General features: G+C 42.2%; 1 protein-coding gene across 1 annotated transcript in view; it reads left to right on the plus strand.

Annotated features, from left to right (window-relative positions):
• The window catches only part of LOC126517438 (lysosomal protective protein-like), a 38,660-nt gene that overhangs the window by 16,037 nt on the left and 698 nt on the right, over positions 1-21,925 (plus strand). Inside the window, exons 4-10 of the mRNA XM_072285666.1 lie at positions 1,914-2,158; positions 5,003-5,094; positions 7,880-7,976; positions 9,491-9,664; positions 11,292-11,410; positions 18,250-18,409; positions 19,651-19,743. Coding sequence (XP_072141767.1) covers positions 1,914-2,158; positions 5,003-5,094; positions 7,880-7,976; positions 9,491-9,664; positions 11,292-11,410; positions 18,250-18,409; positions 19,651-19,743 — 980 coding nt within the window. The remainder of the gene's footprint in view (positions 1-1,913; positions 2,159-5,002; positions 5,095-7,879; positions 7,977-9,490; positions 9,665-11,291; positions 11,411-18,249; positions 18,410-19,650; positions 19,744-21,925) is intronic.

Raw genomic sequence — 21,925 nt, forward strand, 5'->3', positions numbered from 1 at the left:
AATATTTTCGCGTGGCTTGAGTTTTTTCGTAAGGCAACACCGACGCCGACACGAGTGAGGCAATACAAGCTTCTCTTGAAAAAGATGCGAGCGCGGTGCCATTTATTCCAGAAGGGGAAATGTCTTACTGCAAGACAACACGCTTCTGCGCTACATCTTGTAGAATATGAATCTGCATTTCCCTGATTGTCTTCCAATGGTAAACTTTCGTCGGTACACATTCACGCGGCGCTACAAAAGTCGCAATGCTACACAGCCTCCGTAGTTACTCTGGGGGCTTGTGTAAAGACTGTGTAAGGTCTTATTCCACAATTGAACAGTAACAAAGCAAGAACGACAGCAATAAAGGATTCCTATGCGAGTGCTGTTTCTTTAATCTATTATGATCGTTGTCGCAAATCTGGCTTTTACACTCGATGATGAAGCGTTTACTAAATCTTTCCAAGGGATATATCGCACGTAAAAGCCCACCCAGCAGAGAGGTAGCGTCTTGCAGTTAAAACGATCTGAAAATAACCCCATTAGACACCAAGGTAAATGGACCCAAAAGCGGTTTTTCAAAGTAGACAATTGGATCCACAATGTAAACAATGCATGCGGACGATTGTAAACCAGAGAAGTACGATGCCTATATCGTCATCATCACCATAATCAGCGTGCTTTTATGCCCACTGCACGAAGATGGCCTCTCCCAGAGACCTCGAGCTATCGCTGTCTTGCACTAGCTGATTCAAACTTGCGTCAGAAAATTTCCTGTATTCAACTATACACGGTTTCCCAGGGAATTTTAGCCACAGTTTAAAGATATGCGAATGCCGCGTAGCTGGACAGAATTAAGGTAATATTGTTGGCCGTCGCTTGAAGATACTCAATTAGATTAAAAGTTCCAGTGAGAAAGTAGTGGAGCGAAAGGAAAGAAACTTCCGATACAACTTTCTGTTGCTGAATACATGCTACATAATAGTGTTTTTTCTAGCGTGAAAGAACCCCGCAAATTCCCGCAAAATTGCCGCGCTACTGCGTGTAGGCAGGTTGCGTGTATTCGTGCGCTTCTTTTACTCTCGCAAAACAGTTGTATGTAGAACGTATAGAGCATCCCAAAGTTGATCGGGAGTTTTTCATGTCGCTCCATAACTTTCTCACTCGAACTTTTCATGTAATTATAAAATTTAAGAAGTTCAATAATTAATTAAGACTAATAATCTAATTAAGCGGTATGAAAGAAATTTAAGCATTTCCAAGTGACAGCAAAGAACATTTCCTTGTTTTTGTTCAGTTATGCAGCATTCGCATGTTTTTAAACACTGGCTAAAATTAGCTGAGACACCATGTACACTATATCACAACTTTACTATGATAAGGCAAAATATAGTATAATGTAGTATAACTATGTCATACTATATTCATATGCATATATATAATCCACAACATACCCAATTCACAAATATATAAATTCTTTTAGGAAAAAGAAAATGCGCCATTATATCTGACCAAGGAGAAGCCAGTGTTAAACGTATAGCGTTAAACACCAGTGTTAAACGTATAAAAATGGTTCCCTACTCGGCTTCAATCTGCGCTAACGTTACCATGAAAAAAAAACTATTACCACCCATTATGTACACTTCCATTGCTACTCGCGCCCACAAACGGAGTTTTCAAAATCAACGGACCTCGAAAGACGCTCAAAAGACGCTCTGCGTATACTGCAGTACACGTGAACGTCCTCGTTGTCATCGCCTTCTTTCTTTTGATCCCTCATCCCCTTTCCTCATGCAGGGTAGCCAAACACAGACATCAGTCTGGTTAGATTTTGCGCCTATCCTCGTTTTCTCTCTTTCTCTAACTTCGTGCTACGGGCCTGATGTAAAAGAGGCACGTTATTTTATAGCTTCCTCCCTCCGCTTTTTGCAAACAGGTCGCTAACGTCCTGTTTTTGGACGCACCGGCCGGATCGGGCTACTCGTACGACGCCACCGGGAACTACTCCACCGACGACGAACAGGCAGCAGACGACACGTACCTCGCCATACAGGACTTCTTACACAAGTTCTCTCTGTACAACACCAATGATCTGTACATCGTAGGCCAAGGTCACGCGGCCACACACGTGACCCTCGTTGTCGAACGGCTGCTTGAGGATCCTGCGGCGAAACTGATGGTGAGCATCTGCCAGCAATAAACAGCTTGCCCGTATCCTGCTGATTGATCCGCGGAGCTTAACTTTCTAAAAATGGGCGTCAAAATAGTGAGATCCTCCGTTCCATCAGTTTATTGGCTATGACTTTGCGCTGCTAAGCACGATGTCGCAGAATCGATCTAAGTCGCGGCGGCTGCATTTCGATTGACCTTGAAATGTAAAAAAAAAGGAAAGACAAAAAAAACACATTGGCTTCCGAAACTGTTGGAAACAACCACTGCAACTGCTGAGGGGAGCTATGCAATGCTTTATTGCGTTAGTCTAATGGTAATAATGGTAATTTAGAGTAATGGTAGTAATCGAAGTAACAATAGTTTCGACAGCACACCGCCACTGGTTGTACCGCCGTTTCTTTTTCCCTTTGATGCTCCTCCTATTCATGCTGCTCCAACGGGAGTCCTAACAATGCGCCGCCTACCCATAGCGGTGCTGCAACAACAATGAAATCAGTTGCTGGGTTTGTTCATTTACATACAAAAAGCTAGTGACGTCACTCCCCTCGCCGCAAGCCGCCGTCGCCGTGGCGGATTGCGCAACAGTAATCTTTACCGGAATATGTATGCAGGGAGCGCTAAGTGCTTCGCGTTGTTATCGGGAGCGCCTTATCATCAATTACGTGGTTCGGATGCTTGTTTTGTTCTTCTTCCTTATTGAAACGGATGATCTTCTGTGTGTTGCATTCATCATTCCGAAGAATGTACGCACCTTTCGCTGCACTTTGCTGAGTGCTTGAAGCCTCCGCCGCGGGTCGGCCCGGTATCGCAGGCACTACCTCCGAGATCGGCCCACATTTTTACACACGGACATGGACACGGAAAACACCGAACAGTGAAAGGCTACTAGCTTCGTTGTAAAATGTTTGTGAACTCAAATTTAGATGCACGTTAAAGAATCTCGGGGAGTCAAAATTAATCGGGAGTCCCCAACTACGGCGTACCTCATGATCACCTGGTGGTATTGGCAGCTGATCTTTGAATTAAAATTTTGTAATACCAAAATTTTCGTACTTACTTGAGTACATATATTTGGAAATATCTGAATTTCGAATGTCAAATCAAATGTGAGATAAATTTTAATTTTTAGACAATACGAGATATAAAGCCTCCTGGGAATCCGTCTGGTAAAAAAAAAAAAAAAAAAAAAAAAAAAAAAAAAAAAGAAAAGAAATGCACAAGCCCTGGTTACTATAATCGATACATATAATGCCGTTCGTAAGAGGACGCTCAGTGAAATGACGAGATTATAAATTACACACAAGTGAAAGGTGATCGTATTTGGTGCCCTGTGACAATGAGAATAACGGAACACTTGAACAGGGCGTCCCCATGCGCGCGTGCAGTGATGTTATAATTTAAGGAGCAAAGTGCTAGTAGTAAAGCAAAGCACAGCTAGTTCCTTTAACATAGTTAAGGCTATGCAAGCATGGTGAGTTTGTTCATATAATAAACGGCGTTGCCTAACTTTAGTAAAGAAAAGCATAGGTTGTCTCTAAAGGCGACTTCAAGGGGAGTATGGTAGCGCGATTCAAAGACGGGACAAGAGAAGACACAAAGGGACACACACAGTGCTGTGTGTGTCCCTTTGTGTCTTTTCTTGTCCCGTCTTTGAATCGCGCTACCATACTCCCCTTGAAGATGCATTACCAACAAGCCCACATTGCGACCCTCGTGAACTTCTAAAGGCGAGCAATTCTTAATAAATGAACGGAAATTATTGTGCAGAAGGTCCCTAATCTAAATAGCAACTGGTCCATTCTGCACAGCAACCGAGTTGTTCCTGCAGCAGGATCATTCGGAACAGTCACCACTTGAATCAGCATTTCTCCCCACAGATCCATATTGATATAGTATCAGTTATAATCGACAACTTCGAATAGCGAATTCCTGAGTCAAATTAGGATCAAGTAGCAAATACTGTATTCGAAATTTCGGATATTCACACACCTACAGTACTAAAGCAGCATAACGGGCGTTGAGGATCACCTTATTTAGTGGGAGGCTCCGGAATAATATGGATTGCGTGGGTTTTATTAGAGGTGACTTAAAAAATTAAGTCTAATTAGACAATAACTTTTACTTATCTATATTTACTTTGCCTCGTAAAAGGCAAAAAGCAAGATTTGGCTCCACTGCTTGTATCTTATTTGCACCACATGCCGAAACATGGACAACAACGTGCACCGTATTGTACAAAACTCCGTAGTATTTGTCCTCCTAATGTTTCTTCTTTTATTTTAGCGTGTGTTAAAATCTAAGCACCCATGTGTTTCTTTTTCCATCATTACGAAAATGAAGTAGCCTCCAGCAAAACGACGAAATCACCCTCTGATTCAAGCTGCCTGGCGGGAACAGTGTAAATTTCAAATAATCTAAATTGACGAGTGAAATTAGACCTAACCTATTAATGCTGTCGACCATCAGGCATTGTCCATATTTGTGCTGAGGACTACTTGTCGTGCAGGGGGAGAGCACTGTCTGGTCCCTGTTGCACGACGTAATAGAAGACTTCATTCCCTGTTGCTGTGCATTAAGACTGAACATGACACACGGCAAAACACTAAGTCAGCTGACAGGTAGCAAACGTAGGGTTGCTTCCCATTTATGTGTTGTCAATACAAAGCTTTAATGTAGCCTATAGCAGCAAACGTGGAAACTTAGCGTTAGCGTTGTGTGATGCCCCTTGCGCTTGCTTACTGCTACTGCCACCCGACAAAAACATCCCACTACGTAAGCGACGTTGTGGTACATGCGATGGGCAGGTTAATAAAAGATGATCGCTGATTTCATCGTTTGTTTTTTCTTTAAGGGATATGCTATCAACAACGGAATCCTTGACGAGCGGTTCAGGGAAAATTCCCTAATGTTCTTCGCCTACTACCATGGCCTCTTTGGACGAAGGTATTTTGTTTTTAGTTGCACGTGCGATCGAGGTTCGTGGTGAAGCTCACGTGAGTGCTCAATAATTCGCTAGTTTTGATTTGGCCAATGTCTCACCAAAGTGTGACCAATATTCGGGGCAGCTACATACATTGTTGTCGAACTCGCGTGAGATGCACCTACTTATCAGAACTAAAAGCTTATGCCTAAGCTGCTGGCAGAAAGAAAAATCGAAAAAGAAGAGAGCGTCTTAGGAAGCAAAATTTCACGAAATAATAGATATTTACACTAAGCTTTTAATATGGGCATCAAAGTAAGCAATGTTATTACTCCATGAACTTTTCTTGAACAGAAAAATAGAACCAACGATGCAATCTTGCTTGCCAGAGGTTTTTTTGTCATGAAAACACGTGCGATTACTCGCGATTACTCCTTCAAAAGGTGTGTTTTCCAGGCTAACGTTGTCACGCCTTTACACTGGCGATAAAATACATTGATAATTTCCCTCATATAACCTCATTCAACGCTTCAGTCTAACCTTGTATACAGGATTGTGTGCGGAAGTTCAGAACGAAGTGAAATAAAATTTACTCTCGTAGGCAATCAATGTGACAAGCCTTCCTTGAAAGAATGGCCAGAAACGAATTTTCTGCACTATAGGCTAAGTCGCAAGGGCCGTAAACATAAATAAATGTTGGCGTAGTAACCAAGGCAACAATCCGTGTTGCAAAGTGCACAAGCAAAGAAGTAAAAAATGTAATATTTTACGCTATTCCAAAATTAATTCACTTTTAGAATACTTTGTTCCTTTCTTTGTCTTGACAAGCAATAAAAATATCCTGTATTTTGCTATATTGAAAAGATGTCTAGTCCTTCTTCCTCTTCATATTTATTTAAGGCAAATGGTCTTTCTGCTAATTGGTTTTCTTATATATAATTGTTTTATTCCTCTATTTATTCTTTATTGCGGTTGTTCTTCATATCCCTCTTGACTTGAGTTTACACTACTGTCGAACTGTGTAAGGTTGAGGAGCTCGTCAAGCTACGGCTTTTTCTGCTCTAGCCCTCCGCTGATTGAATAATAATAATAATAATAATAATAATAATAATAATAATAATAATAATAATAATAATAATAATAATAATAATAATAATAATAATAATAATAATAATAATTATAAACTCTTTTATTATTTCTATAAAACCAAATACATTCATCAGGCCTACCAAAGCCACATTGGGCTTGACTGGCAGAGCGTGACAGGCAGCGTACAAACTGTTACAATATCGAGAAATAAAGCTGAAATAAATAGAGATTAATCTAATAATGAATTATTTGATTGATTGATTGATTGATTGATTGATTGATAAAGTAGGAAGAAAATATGCGAGATATCTCAAAGCTTTTTAACCAGGTCGACTTACAGTAGGCATCAAAAGTTTAGAGGCTGTGCGATGTGAGGAATTAAGTTACCGTTGAGTTACCGATCTGTTTTAGACCGTAACCAGTAAAACAGTATGGTACTATGCTGTTCACCTATGATTAATATGGCTGCTTGTACAAGCTAGAAATTTTAATACTGGTCTGTGTGCTCAGGCTACTCAGTAATGTAGCTTTTTCTCCTAACCTATAGTATTTAAATAATTGACGTCGACTACACGTGCTGCATCCACAATCTATCATAATTTTGATCATTTTCGAGGTTACCATCACAGAAGTTGTTAACGCTCACTTCTACTCAGGCAGAGAGACGCTGGATGCGAAAATCACCGTTTGATTAAGGACGAAATCTTGACGTGCAGTTACAAGGCTAATATTTATTGCCAACTTCTCCCGGGGTTCTTTAGCAATAATTCTAAAGGCCATTACATGCTAGTAGAAACGTGGATATTTTAATACGCTAATAAATATTTTCACGATGAAGCTCACTAGCTGGCTGAATGAGAAATTCGCTACGCGTAGCAAACTCTTGGAAAAATTACGGATATGAAAAAAAAAAATGCTTTAAACAGCTGCAGATATTTTCATTCAAATGCGGCATTGAACGTGTAAGTGCGGCTTTTATTGCGAAGTAAACGCCTAGTTATTTTTAAATCAAGGCTGAAAAATGTTACTGCAGAAGCGTACGCATTTGGGCATTTGGGAAGCAACGATTTGAGCAAACAGTCTTGTTAGGAGAAATGTGAGGAGAAATGTGACTTTACGTCCTGGTCCTAGTGTACAGACTGCTACATGAGTCATTTGGAATTGGAGCATTAGTTCCTCAAACAACGAACTCTACTGGCATGGGAAGATCCGCAAAGGACACTTGTTCTCATTGGTGGCTTGAGTTCTAATGTCTTTTGATATTTATAGAATGTAGCTACAATCTTAAAAGAAAGATAGGCAGATGTTAAATGAGTTGAGAAGCGTTAAAACTAATACCGAGAGAAGTTTTCTGTAACATTGAAGAGGAAGTCAATAAGAACAGTTCGAGCAAGCAACACAGAAATATATAGATTTAGGAAGAATATACAATTGTGCAGATGCGACAACACTGTTCCTTGATCAATGAAATAGAACACTGAATAAGTAATTTCTTCTCCAGCGTTATCACCGTGATAGGCCGGACGCTACTGTTGATAAGAATGCAGTGTATGCAGAGAAAGATAAATTATAAGTGCCCAACAGTCTGACAAATGGGGATTTTTTCTCAAAGCCTTTGCAACTATCAATGTCTTCGTCAGCATAGCATATGAATAACATTAAGTCACCATGTTAATGCCTTTTGCCCATGCTTACTCTTTATTTCATGCTACTCCAAAGACTGTGGAAGAAGCTGACTACCAACTGCTGCAACGGAGTTATTAATCGAACCTCGTGCAATTTTGTCGATTCCACCATAGCAACCTGCCAGGAGGCGGTAAGTATGATAGTTTTTGGTTGAAAGAACCGTACGGTGGCCATGTTGGTAATACACTCTTAAAGCTACAGCCCGGTTACGATGACACTTCACTTTAAGCTGCCAGCATTACATATACAGTCGAAGCTCAATATTACGAAGTCGCATCGGAAAATGAAGTACGTTCGTTATATCTGATATTTGCTACAAACGTACATTTGTTAGATATGCTGATATCGGTGAAATAATTTTATGTTTAAATCGTTATATTTGACAATACGTCATTATCGAGGTTCGAGTGTATTGCTGCTTATTGCAGACAAAAGTTAAATTAGCATGCAATGGAGATTAAGTTTTTTTGTTTCTGTGGTAGTCTGTACTTTAGGTCTACAGTATGTTATACATAAACTTTCACACACCACATCAAGCACCTAAAGGGACAATAAAGAGGCCGACTAAAGTCTATTTTTTCAGTCAAGTATTGTATGTTAATTTCTGTTAATTCCGCAGTATAAATTTTATTACAATAGGGGAAAGTGGAGGTCCACGTTTCGTTTTTTTTTCAAATTTTGTGGTCATAATCTAAGCACCAGTACCTCGGTGCGACATCGCAGATTTGGAAGTGTATTTTTGTACTTGTGCCCTTGTGCGGCTAAGCAAAAGTTCTTGAGTGTTGCTGATTTCAGTGTTCGGCTATTTTAGAGTGCAATGCAGTCAACGTTTGTCGATAAAAACTTAGCTACGCCCGAGCGGACACTGTTAAAATTAATGACGTCACGCCGAGTTGGAGAGGTAACTTGAAAGCGGCGTCTTTCCATTTTTCGTTCATCATTTATTTAAATACTTAAGAGAATCTTACAAAAAATGCTTTGGAGAGCACGGCTAAGGCGGGAAATTGCCTGAAAGGCCCATGACACCATTACAGCTGCAACAGTAAGGCAGATAAAAAAATTTTGCTTACAATGCGAAGTATTTTGAGCATCATTTAACTGTTATTTTGAAATGATTGGTCATATTACAGAAACATCACATTGGTTAACACAGTGATGTAAAGGGTGTGTGTTTTAGTGTCCTAATAACAGTTCTATCACTTTTTTACATTTCTGAGTTGATATTCCAGATTTTATTAGCTCTAGTACCAAGGAATAGTCATTTAAAACAATGACAATTTGACAGGCTAACTTTTGTTTCCCGTATCTTGTTCTCGACCTTGGCTTATATGTCCTATTTATTCTGAAATCGTAAAAGCTTTCTTTGATTGAATAGTTCGATAGAATTATGATATGTCCGTTTGGTACTGTCGCAATGCCTCCAACTCGTAATGCACTGTCTCCAACCGTTTTCCGTTCCAGTGTTTTTGGCTGCTATAGGGCTGAGAGTGGATTTTGTGATATCGTAGAATGGTAATTTATAAAGCAATATTATCTTAGATTCGTAACATTCTAGAAGCGTACTAGTAGAAGGGTAATAAACATTCATCTCAAATAACATTTATAATAAGCTTCACTTTAATGTGTCTGTTGCTTACCGCGCAGGTAAAAGAAGCTGGAAACATCATCGGAACTCAAGGGCTGAACGTGTTCAACATTTACGCCAAGTGCGAGTCATCGAAAAACGAGTCCATTTTCTCAACCAAAAGTGATGAAATGAGTGCTATGGGCCGGAGGTCTCCGAAACGGTTGGTTCACCATCCAGGCATGAGGCACAAGGTAACTTATTTCGGCCCATACGTTTAGTACGCACGAGTCGACAGTGCCTCGCTGGGAAATGTTCCGGCAAAAACCCACGGAAACCTTTTCACAGAGGAGCATCGAGGTACTCACTCAGAAAAGGAGCACAGTTTACTATACCTCACACCGCAGAGTAAATTATACCTGCTCTACTATTCTGCTATTTCTAACACTTAGTTTTCTGTAAAAGAACGCCGGTGTATCCGTTGAAAAGTACAAGCGTGTTCGCAAGAATCAGCGAGTCGCTATACTTCGTGCTATATTGTTTCGGGCACTGTCTTTTTCTGGCATTGGGAACACAGGTGCATTATTTCCTGTTTCTTTATCGACCTTTTCTAAGCATTAAAATGGCGGCAGCGGGTTCTACGTCGAAGAGAAAACTGTTGAAGTCACGCGTTGCTGCTCTGGCAAAAGGGACCATGATGAACTGTCGTGCGACAACGTTCGTATACGTGCATTGATATGCCGCAGAGTTCGCCTTTCTAATAAAAGGCTTGACTGTCTGAAGATCGCGTCAATCATTAACAGGTGAAATTGTTACGAGGTGCTTGAACACGAAGACTACGGCAGTGTTGTAGGGCTTTCCAATGGGATAGAGATGAATAAGACGATGACCAGCGAGCTTTTCAACGCGAGAAAGGTGTGAACTCTCCTTTTACGTACAAGTTCGCTTTTTTAGCGTCTGATTTCTTGTGCCACTCAAGGTCGTTCCATCTTCGTCGCAAAATAAAAAAGAATGCAAAACCTCTACATTTGATTTATTTAGCCTAATTGTTCAGCTGTGACAGAGGTAACTGTAGGACTGGGGAAAACATCAGGTATTAAGTGCCTAGAAAAATGGTTTACAATGGTAAAGAACGAAGATCTCCAGGCAGAGCATTTCAATGCTTAACAGCTGATAGAACAAAATAGGCTGGGCTTATGTACGTGTCCGTTTTAGACTGCAGCGTTAAAAAAAGTTTAGGCTGCGATAACTACGTGTAAGCGAAAATTTTCGAAACTATTTATTTACCTAAGTGCGTAGGTCACGGTGAGTTCAATAGGGTTACAAAAATTTACCTTTCAATTTGGCAACAAGTGCAGAGTGGGTTTAGGCTTAGGTTGATGAGGTTATAGGAAGGTGATATAGACCTATCGTATATGTCACAGATAAAACGTACATGTTTTGTTCTGTACAGACTCCATATTGTCATTACCACATTTGTAAACGATGTTTCAAACTATGAACGCATAGTTAAAGACGAAGCTGATTGTTGTTTTATGTGTTAGAACTTTAGTTTCTACAGGAAACTGCATGGAGTCAGACAATTTGAGCGAACGCAACTCAACTGCATTAGATCGCAACACAACCTTCTTTTGAACGGAAATTCCTTGCATGTAAATGTGGTAATAATAGGAAAATGAGTTACTCGTTCGTAACATAGCCACCAGAAATAAAAGCTGGTTTAGAAAGAAATTGTCCCTTAACTGTCGCCGGACCTGAAGACAATATGCGGAACAAAATTTGTGATGTGAAGTTTAATCACCTCTAATACTGACTTGTATATGGCATCGATGTAGCCTTCCTCCAACTGCGTCTCCTTTTTTTTGTTTTTTTCCCTCCCAGGACATCAGATGGAGCCCTTCATGCCTGGACACCGCTGGTGTTACTGCCTACATGAACAGGGAAGACGTTAAAACGGCTTTACACGTACAGGAATCTCCGAATCAATGGCTACCATGCAGGTGGGGACCGGGCTATGGTGCCGATTTTTACGTTTAGGAGGAGTTTATATAAAGTTGATGGCTAATCGCTTTGCTCAAACACATTCAACCCATATAAATTTGCGAGAGTTAAGGGAAAATAACAACATAACACGAATGGATCAAAAAGGCTCTCAGCTAACAGGTAACCTTTCTTGCTTTGGGATGTCTTGCGTTAGCATCAATGAATGAATAAATGAATGAATGAATGAATGAATGAATGAATGAATGAATGAATCAATCAATCAATCAATCAATCAATCAATCAATCAATCGATCAATCAATCAATCAAACAATCAATCAATTTCTTGTATTGACGATGCAAAGTGGTTTGAGATACTGCGTGCAGTTCGCTCTTCACATTACCGGATAACTGAAGAAAAACACCGATAGAGAGAGAGAGAGAGGTACTGCAAACAAATAACCGCATGAGAAGTAAGAATGTGACTGTAATGTACGTTTAGCTGTGGAGGGATAATGTAATACGCAAGATGTGTACTTTTTAGAGCGAACCTACTTGTATGATTCAGGCACGCGAACACAATCGAGGGAACTGCACACGCTATGTTATACTAAGCCCATGTACGCATTACGGGCAAGCACAGTCTCGTAGGGGCAGAACTCTAAACAACATAAAACTGTCACAAAAGAAAAACAGACACTCCTTCAGACTACGCATGCGTAGAGCGAATGCTTCCGATAGGATATGCATTTTGTCACATTGGCTGAACCTCCATGATATGCTGGCACACGGGTGTGATTTGCAAGTGGTGTACAACGCTTTTCCTTATACGTTACCGGTGCTTTTTAACGTGCGGCATTTTATGCGTTTTGAGCATTCAATTGTTCATCCTAGACCTGTCGGTCATTTTGCCACGTTCTGCTGTCATACTTTTTAAGAAAATTAAAGAAATATCAATTAGCGTAAGGATCCACGCTTCCTTTAATGTAACATAGTTGAGTATACGTCCTTTAACCGTCACAGATACTGCTCGCAATGCAGCTCAACGTCAGCGCTGCGTTCGCTTCCTAGCGCAATGCCGTCGTTTACGTATCTTCGGCGTCCTAGAAATCTGATTCGCTACAGTCGTGTTTATGTAATGAACTCAATTCCGGGCTTTTACGCGCAAAAACCACGATCTGGTTATGAGGGTCTACGTAATAGGGGGAGCTCAAGGATCCGGTTCATTTTGACCACTTGGGTTTCGTTAACGCGCACACAATGCTAGGTACGCGAACAGTTCTTGCATAGTGCCTGGGGCCGATCCTGTCGAACACCTGTCGAGTACGAAATTGTGGAATATTGTAGAGTACTTTCTCTCCTTTCGAGCAAAGCCGGATAATCATTTCGTTCGTTGGCCGATGGAGTAATAGTACAAAGGAGTGTGAATAATAAAGGAAAGAGAGGGACGTTAGCCAGTGTAAATTCCAGCTGGCTGCAAAATTTTTAAAACATGCCTAGTGCAGATAGCACACTTCTAGCACTTAAGCTGGATTATTCAGAGAGGCGGACATTACATGCAAGAGAAATCGAAGCACATTTGCAACTAATCAACAACAAGCAGCTAAATATTTTTAATAAATTACGGCACATATTACAATTTACGAATTGTTGCCGTTGAATTTGTCAAGTTTATCCACCTGGAATGAGTGTCCAGAGTGACACCAGTTTGGAGGTATGGGTAACTGAACTCTCCGTAAAAACGCGACTGTTGTTCCGTTTACATTAAAAAAAAAATACACATTTATGCACTGAAGCGCAAAAGTAACTGGAACGCTCATGTATTTCGTAGCACACTGGGAAAGAATGTCTCGAAAGTGGTGTACTGCTGGAAATTCATTTCCAGTGGACACGTCTCGCAAACCGATCGGCTACAATTCGCAAATTTCAATATGTGCCGTAAAGTATATTAAGAAGCCAACGAGTGAAGTGCTGATAATTATTTATATATGTGTTTTCATTTCTCGGGATAGTAATACCCACCACATGGAATATTACAGCTCAAGGACAAGAATTAAGCTAGGTGTCATCAGCGCTTTCCTTTTTTCATTCTGTAAAACTTAGAAGAAATGATCACCTCGTATACGGGAAAGTAAAACATTGAGTGTGGTAGCCGGGCCATGCGTGGCGCTCGAGCTCCTCAGCCCATGTTTCTAACAACGCGCGCTGACTAAAGGGTCCCGCACACCACGCGATACCACTTCTGCCGCGCAGCCTGAACAACCCCCTGCCAGAAAGCAGGCTTCTCACGACGGCGATGAACCACGGTGCGGTAGTGCACACAGCTGCTCAAAACGAACGCTGTTTCTGTACACAAAGCTCGGGCAGGGAAACGCTACCGTAGCTCCGGCAGAGCCGATTGCTCGAGCGGGTCTTCACGGCGCGTTCACTTGGCTTCGCCGTTTTTGCAGTCAAACGCACTGAGCGTCTCTGGGGGGGGGCTTTCCAAGCTCACACGCGCGGTCCACGCTGGAGCCTTCCACGCCAGGACAGCACGAGGGCGACGGTGTTCATGTAGATGCATTTACCATAAAAGAGCGAGGGGGGAAGTGAGGGAGGGAAAATCTGCGCGAATTATAATATGGCAGCATAAGATATATGTTGAATTAGATACGCATAAATCATCCACAGGTGCGCTACGCAGAGCCGGTAGAATGAGAGAGCTCGATTGCTCACACATGTGCGACGTTTTCCGTGATTAATTTTATTTGAGACTTCAAAATAGCGTTGCAAGCCACTGAGCGTGAAATATTGAACTTCCGTACAGCCACCTGCTCGAGAGGAAAAGCATTTCAAAAATGCCTTGAAAAGCACACGTGTATCTGAAAAAAAAAAGAAAGCTCACAAAAAAAGTAGGTCGGCATGCAGCCGGAAACGAGAGGTGCGTTAAAACGAGAGCCATTTTAAACACGACCTCAAATACGCTATGCGCATGCAAAGCAGAGGCAACCAAGCAGGGATTGTCTATTATTTCTATTAGTTTTTTTATTCAAAGCGTCGGCGTTGTAGTGCGAGCTGTGAGTGCCTTAGTGGAGGGCTGCGGTTGCATTTCCAATGTCCAGAGTCTTCAACTGTGTGGCCAAGACTGGTTGATACTCGAGGGTTCTGAATTCGAAGCTTTTGTTGTGTAATTCCAGGCACTTCACGGTAGATTGTTAGGTATTGCCCATCTCACCACACCTGGTAATTCCGTAAAAAGAAGAAATGAACTAACGACAGTGCAGTCGAACCTCCGCCTTCCAGCACAGCAGCCCAATGCTCTATCCCCTATAGGCCACAATCACGTTTTTTCTTGCCAACTTGCCACCACCTACAGGACTACAACACCTGACTAATGGTAAAAAAATGCATGCCGCATGTTGATCAGTGCAGCCAACTAAAGGCGCCCGAGTTTAGCCTGTTCGTTCAACAAGCTGAACCAAACTTTCTTTCTTAAATTAATTTCTTACAAACGTCCTTACTGCCCTCTGTAATGTTGCCCCGAGTAGAGTAAACATTTATATCAGCATTTTGGACAGCCATACGTGTAGGCCATAAGCAGTGCAACCTTGACCACATAAACATATACAGAGGCCCCCACTCCTCGTTTTCTGTGGGAAGGAACCGAACGTCACGTGGCGTTACCGGCAAGTCCTTCTTTTTCAATGTCCTCAGCATGATGTCCCAGTGATGAACTGCATCCCGAAAGTCAATAAATCTATGTTCAATCGTCTCTAGGTTATTGCGTGGCCGGCAATATAAGAACCACTAGGCCACAATCACACTCCTCACGTGCCAAAGTCGAGTACCGCTTTCAGACTTTTGGCGCGCGTGTCACGTGCAAGTTTCTCGTGTTCTTTTCCACGTGACAGATCGAGCTACGAAATGACGTGCCCCAACTCCGGGATCGGCCCGCATTCCCCACTACTTTCCTCGTAGCAGCCAAAGCTACGTATAAATAGCGCGACTCTGTGCCGCCTTGGCAACCGGCTCAGCTCATACACAATTTAAGGTTTGATTGGCGTAGTGCAAATACCAGCGTCGTTTTGGCATACACCACCCGACACAGCCGTCGGTGCGTGCGACTGTATGCCGCGTAGTCGCCGACGACGTCACGATACGTGTTTCTGTCGTTTACACTCGTCTAGTACCCGCGTAGCACCCAACAGTCGGCATGCGATTAGCTCGCGTCGAATGGCTGGAGTTCCAAGTACAGCGTCGGCGTCACACGACCGTGATCACCGCCATGTTGCTGTTGTCGTCCCACACGCACTCGCGTCACGCACATGGGTGTTCATTTTAAACAAACACGTTGGCCCACCTGTTGACGCCCTTGCGTAATCCAAAATGACGCTGTGTAGCCAGCTGCCAGCAAAATGCTTCCCGTAACATCCATTCCCACACTGCGCCGGAAATCCTTCATGTCGTTTGTAGTTTTTTCAGACAGTGATATTTATAAACATACCAATATCCGGGGAAAACGAGTTCCGCATTTCAGATGACGTGACGTTTATTTTCTTCCATGAAAAGAAAGGAAGAGCCGCATAGGCGCTGCTACATACAGCAGCTTGGCGGGGTGCCTGCCCCCAAGGTTTGACAACAGATTACAGCAGTATACAATTGAATGTTAGCTACTACAAGAAAAAAAAAATATGTTTTCGAATGAGTGCACAAGAAGCAAAAGGAAAAGCACAATATACGTAGCCGCAACAGGCGGTAGACCTTCTAAAGTTTCAACACTCATGCAGTGAAAATACGACAATGAAACAATAAAAAAAATCAATCAAAACGGGCTGAAGATGAATGTACAAGTTTCTCCGAGGGATATCTGCCAGTGAAGAACGTGGCTACGTTTACAAGTCACGATGAACACTGAAAGAAATGATCTCGGAATCCATAGCATATATTTCAGAGAGTTGATTTAGAAGTGTGGGTTTAATTTATTCCAAAGCGTTTGTGCGCCGTATATTGTGCGTCAAGTACTAACATTGCCAATGCTCAATACGGCGCGTTTCACATTATGGCATTTTCTCCGTGAGCTTTGCGACGTCAGTGAGAGTTCGAGCTTTTTTTTTTACGAGATCCTGGCTCGTAATCTCGGCAGAGTCTAAAATTGTATAATGATTGCACATTAACAGTGCGAAACGTTTGGAGAGTGGTTGTGTATGAGAGCGGTAAGGAACTTCGGAAATTATTCGAATAACTCCAATTGATAACATTGTCAACTCATTAATCTTTTCTACCGTGGTATTTTCCAATACAAGCGAACCATAATTTCAAGTGGAATATATATATTTATATAAGATAAAATTGATTGATGCAGGAAACGTTGCACGCAACCGTAGGCAGCATAAACCCGGCGGTACGAATCGCATCAAATATCGGTATCAGATCTCAATCTACGCCGAATGAGATCGCGAATGTTCTTTTTTTAGCTTTTAAACAATCTCAAACGCAAAATTTGCACGGAGGTAGCTTTCTCAAATAACGAGGATCATAAACGTTACTTGGCACATGTATGTAATAGAGTTGTGTGTTATTTTCATTCCATCTCCATCGTTATGCGATCGTCGCTGCCTGCAATCGAAACCGAGGCCTCGTGCCCTGCATGAAATCGCCGTAGCCACGGCGTAATCGCAGGTTTTTCATTCAGTTTGAAGAAAAGTGAAACGTTTTACATAAACTGCTCCATTCACTTGGTTAATGTGGAGAGAGCGCGAATTTTGCGGTAGTAGCCGTCCCATGTGACACGCTTCTGTGATTCAATTGAGAATCAGCCCTCGTGTTTTTTTTTTCTTTTTGTTCTTCTTACGTTAACAAAATTTGTTGCACTTGAAAACAACCATGATATTCTATTTTTAGGACAGCCTTTAGTGGAAATTCTATGATTTCTAACAAAAAGCAATAAGAAGGAAGGAAACAAAATACCACAAAATTTGTTTGGAAAATTGGAGTCAAGCTTGTAACGCCTCCACGAACGAGTAAAAGGGCCCTTGTTTGAAAAAATTACGTATAAGGAACCATCAGCCTCTGCTCATCGGCGTGGCATTTCTTGTTGTTGTGATGCGTATCTTTATCATTATGGGCAGAGGTGTGCGCCCAAAAGCTAACAAGTTATGGCGGGTGCCTAGTAAGTGAAGTTTTCTATATAGACGTGCACAAGATCGGCCATTTCTCGCCCCTATTTGTCATCATATAAAACGAATAAGCGCGTGTTATTCTCAACAAGTGAAAATGTCTATATTCATATAAGTTACAAACTATAGGTTTAGGGTGGCCTTACCTGGAAGTATAGTAGTAACGAGGATGGGGGAAACTTTCTTCTTTTTTTTTGTCCAGTTCCCGTAATATCACCGCTGGTAAAGCGGAATTTGTGGCTCTCGATTTTACAAGCAAAATCTGTTTCGTCAAATTCAAATCACCATCAGAATACACGAATTATTGCTAAAATGTATTCCCACATTCTTAGAAAGAGGCTCATTCTAAACGCATAGATTTCATTTTTCCCGCCAAATTCTATAGGCTCTCAGTCACCCTCTTCCTAAGTCACTGCATTAAAGCACACATTACAGCCATTAGGGCGATTAACTCGCAGAAACAAGCTCTCGTCAAGGCCATGTACAAGAACGCTTGCCTCGGGCCTCAATCAAGTTAAATGCTGACAACTCCCTGCCTCATGTTCTTACACTACGGTCAATATAATATGAAAGAAATGGTTTACACTGCATAGATATAGAGCTCGGCTATAAGGTTCGTTGTTGTTACAGGCGGTATAAAGTCATTTATGTGGAGATCTGTATGTGAGAAAAAAAAAACATCGCTTCATTTAATTGTTTTCAGCGACGTCGTCAAGTATAATATCATGTACAAGGACCTGCGAGAAATAATCAAAAAGATATCGTCCAGCGACAAGGTGAGAGCCCTGTTTTACCACGGTGACGTCGACATGGTGTCTAACTTTCTCGGTGCCAAGTGGTTCATCGACAACCTTCGACTTCAGGTGAGTGTTCTACACGGGAGAGCTCTTGCTCGTTGCCCGTGAAGCGAGAGGTAACGCAATGCGGAAGTCGAGGAGCATAACACAGCGCTGTGATGTTTGCTTGCTATGCAATCCGTGTCTCAATAGCTGCAAACGCCGAAAACCAAGAGAGAGAGTTATTTATGGATGCTAAATATACGATTAGGACACGGAAGGACGTGGAAAGTCTGAAGAGTTATTTTTGCGAGATTTTAATCACACAAGGTGCTAATTGATGTCCTATATGAAGCTGTAGCTCGCATCGTGTCAGGCTAAATGCGGTTGAATGCCACACCACCCAGCGGTCTTTGAAGCCTTCCGTTTTCATTTTTTTTTGGAACTGTTTAGATCAAATTAAACTATGGGTTCTAATGGCCCAGAAATGTACACTGGGATGTGAGGGAGGCCACAGTGTACGAGTCCTGATTAACTTTAACGTAGTTCTTATTATTTCTTAGTTCTTTAACTGGCGCGCAAGGCACGGCACATGAACGTATAATGGTTTCCAGCAAGTACGGACGCGAGCACAAGAAGTAGAAACAGACAGGACAACCAGCGTTGTCCTGGGTGTTTCTCCTTGTGCTAGCGTCCGTACTTGCTAGAAACGATTATACGTTCACCATGCACCAATTGGCCCAGCAAACTACTCTGCTAAACGGCACATGAAAGTTTTCGCATTTCGCACCCATCGGTATGCAGCCGCCGGCGCCAAGAGTCGAACCCTTCACCTCGTAATCTCCAGCGAAAAGCCGTAGTCACTGAGCCAATGGGGTGGGTGCAATGTGAAGATCGTATATCGCGACGAGGAAGAGCAGTAAATAAAACTAAGAATTACGTTTTTCACAAATATAGATTGCATATACTTTCGATCATTTAAGTTGTATTTTGCTTTTGTTACTTTATCATCATTATTAGTGGCCGATAAATGTCGGTAGCAGGCGGTGCTTGCGGCAATTTTCAAAGCACCTGACGCTTCTTAGACAAAGATATCGCTGCGCAAGTGACACCAAAAAGAAATATTCTTCTGAGCGTTTTTGAGCATTTCAAATAATAAAAAAATACACTTCGCAATATGGGTGCTGCCAATTGTTACACCATAGCAGTTAAGGTAAATTAAACTTTAAAAATACAACAATGTTCTGATAGCGTCGTCAAGATCGTTTAGAGTAGTTAAAAAGTCATATTAGCGTTTATTACAACGGGTTTTTCTTTCTTTTATACAGACATTAGTCACCTACGAGCAATGGCTTTTCCAACAACAAATCGGCGGTTACGTGGAGTACTACGCTGGGAAAATTGTCTACCTCACAATAAAGGTTTGTGTTATGTCTTGTGAGAAAGCCAGGTTATTTGGTATGTACCTTTGCAATGATTAAGCGCTATCTCGAAACTTTGATGCACGCAAACGCTTGAAACTTATTGTAAAACTCATTACACACAACTCGTGCAAATTGTTGGGGCTCTACGCAAAGCTCATCAGTGACGACGCCTTACAAGTATTCTGTTTGCATGTGTGTGAAGCTTTTAGAATGAAACCTGCCGCATTTGTCGCCTACGGAGTAGCGCATATTGACAATTAGTTAATCTTTTATTTGGGTGGGGGGGGGGGGGTTACGAGCCAAAATCACTTTCTGATTATGAGGTACTCCGTAGTGCAAGACTCCGGAAATTTCCCGCCACCTGGGGTTGTTTAACGTGCACCTAAATCTAAGTACACGGGCATTTTTTTCATTTCGCCCCCATCGAAATGCGGCCGCCATGGCCGGGATTCGATCCCGCGACCTCGTGCTCGGCAGCCTAACATCATAGCCACTGAGCAACCACGGCGGGTGCGCATATTGACAACACTGAAAGCGAAAGACTGTGATAAAAAAAACGTGATGAATAAAAAAGCGCCAAGGCCTTACTTCGTGCCCGTGCTAGTGGCACAATAAATTTGACAACAAATTGTGACTCTCTACAGGGTTACCCCTCTAATGCGGAAATAACGTAACCAGTCAGAAGTGACGAAAACGATTAGAATTGAATCTCCGGGTTTTAGGTGCCATAACCACGATTTCATTATGAGGTACGCCGGGGGGTGGGGGGGGGGGAGGCGCTCTGGATGTGTGTGTCCGCTGTGTGTGTCCCTTTGTGTCTTGTTTTGTCCCGTCTTTGAATCTCGCTACCGTACCCCCCTTGAAGATGCATTACCAACAAGCCCACATTGCAACCCTCGTGTGCTCTGGATTAATTTCGACCAGCAGGAAATCAACAAAGCTTTATGATACCATACCAGGGAATCTTTAACGTGCCCCCAATGCGCGGGACACGGGCGTCTTTTGCGTTTCTATCCCATCAAGGTGCGGCCAACGCGGCCGGGATTTGATCCCGCGACCTCGTGTTTAGCAGCGCAACACCATAGCTGCTAAGCCACCGCGGCGGGTGGAGTGACAAGAACACGAATCGCCTGTAACAACTAGCCAGGTGAACAGACATACAAGTGGCTGGGAAGCAGAAATTTAGGCTAGCCTTGTTTGAAGTAAGCCAAATTCGTAAACAAGAATGCGAGTGAAAACTGCCCTTCTAGCACCGAGTCTACAAATAGGTCTTGCATAATATAGACATTAATAGAACAGACACCTGTAAACGGTGTAGCGGTACAAAATATTACCGACTATGGCTGTGAAAAACCACTGTTATCGACAAAAATCTTCCGGAAGTCAGCCCCTCTCACCATTGGCTGCCGACTCCCCTTTAGACTTTCACTCGCTCGGGGGTAGGTTACAGGAAACACGTCTACAGCGCGAGGTCAGTGGAATGGGAAGTTGATTTGTGCCAGATGGTACGGCAACGAGGTCAAGAAAACTTGCCTTGAGCACGTGTTTCTAAATTTCCCGGCTAAACTTGCCATAGTGTTGTTTGTTCCGTAGTTGGCTTTCAGAGCCTCTGATTATTAGGCTCTCCAGAACACACTAGGCGAGCATCTGTAGTCGCCAAAATGCCAGTCAATGGTATGCTTTAGATCGTCGCCTTGTGCACCACTCGTTAAGAGAGGGTTCAATTTGCCAGGACAAGAAACAGAGTAACAATGGTCTACGATGCACATTCCACTGGCTAAGCAGCCAAATGTCTCAGTGTCTCAGCCTCACGACCTGACGTCGGTGACGCATGACCAACTAGAACATAAACCAACAAATCTTGCGGAAAAGAAGGCAGCAAGTGACAAGATCGTGTTAAACGAAAAGCCAGAGGGAGATGCTGAGGCAACATAGCAGACAGAAACGATGAAGAAGTCTTCTATGGAATTGAAATAAAACACGAACATCACAAAGATATTTTACTATAATTCAAAGGATTGTGTGAGGGGAAGTTCGTAGCAAGATAACGCTTTCGGAGCATGATAACGGATTTCTGAGCATGAAGTTATATTTTCCGAATAAGTTTTCTGCACAGCTTACGGTCAGGACCTGCAAATCATTAAGTATAAGTCATTTCATAAGAATTTCTCACTATCCA

Source organism: Dermacentor andersoni, chromosome 11 (assembly GCF_023375885.2).
Source record: "Dermacentor andersoni chromosome 11, qqDerAnde1_hic_scaffold, whole genome shotgun sequence".
NCBI lineage: Eukaryota > Metazoa > Arthropoda > Arachnida > Ixodida > Ixodidae > Dermacentor > Dermacentor andersoni.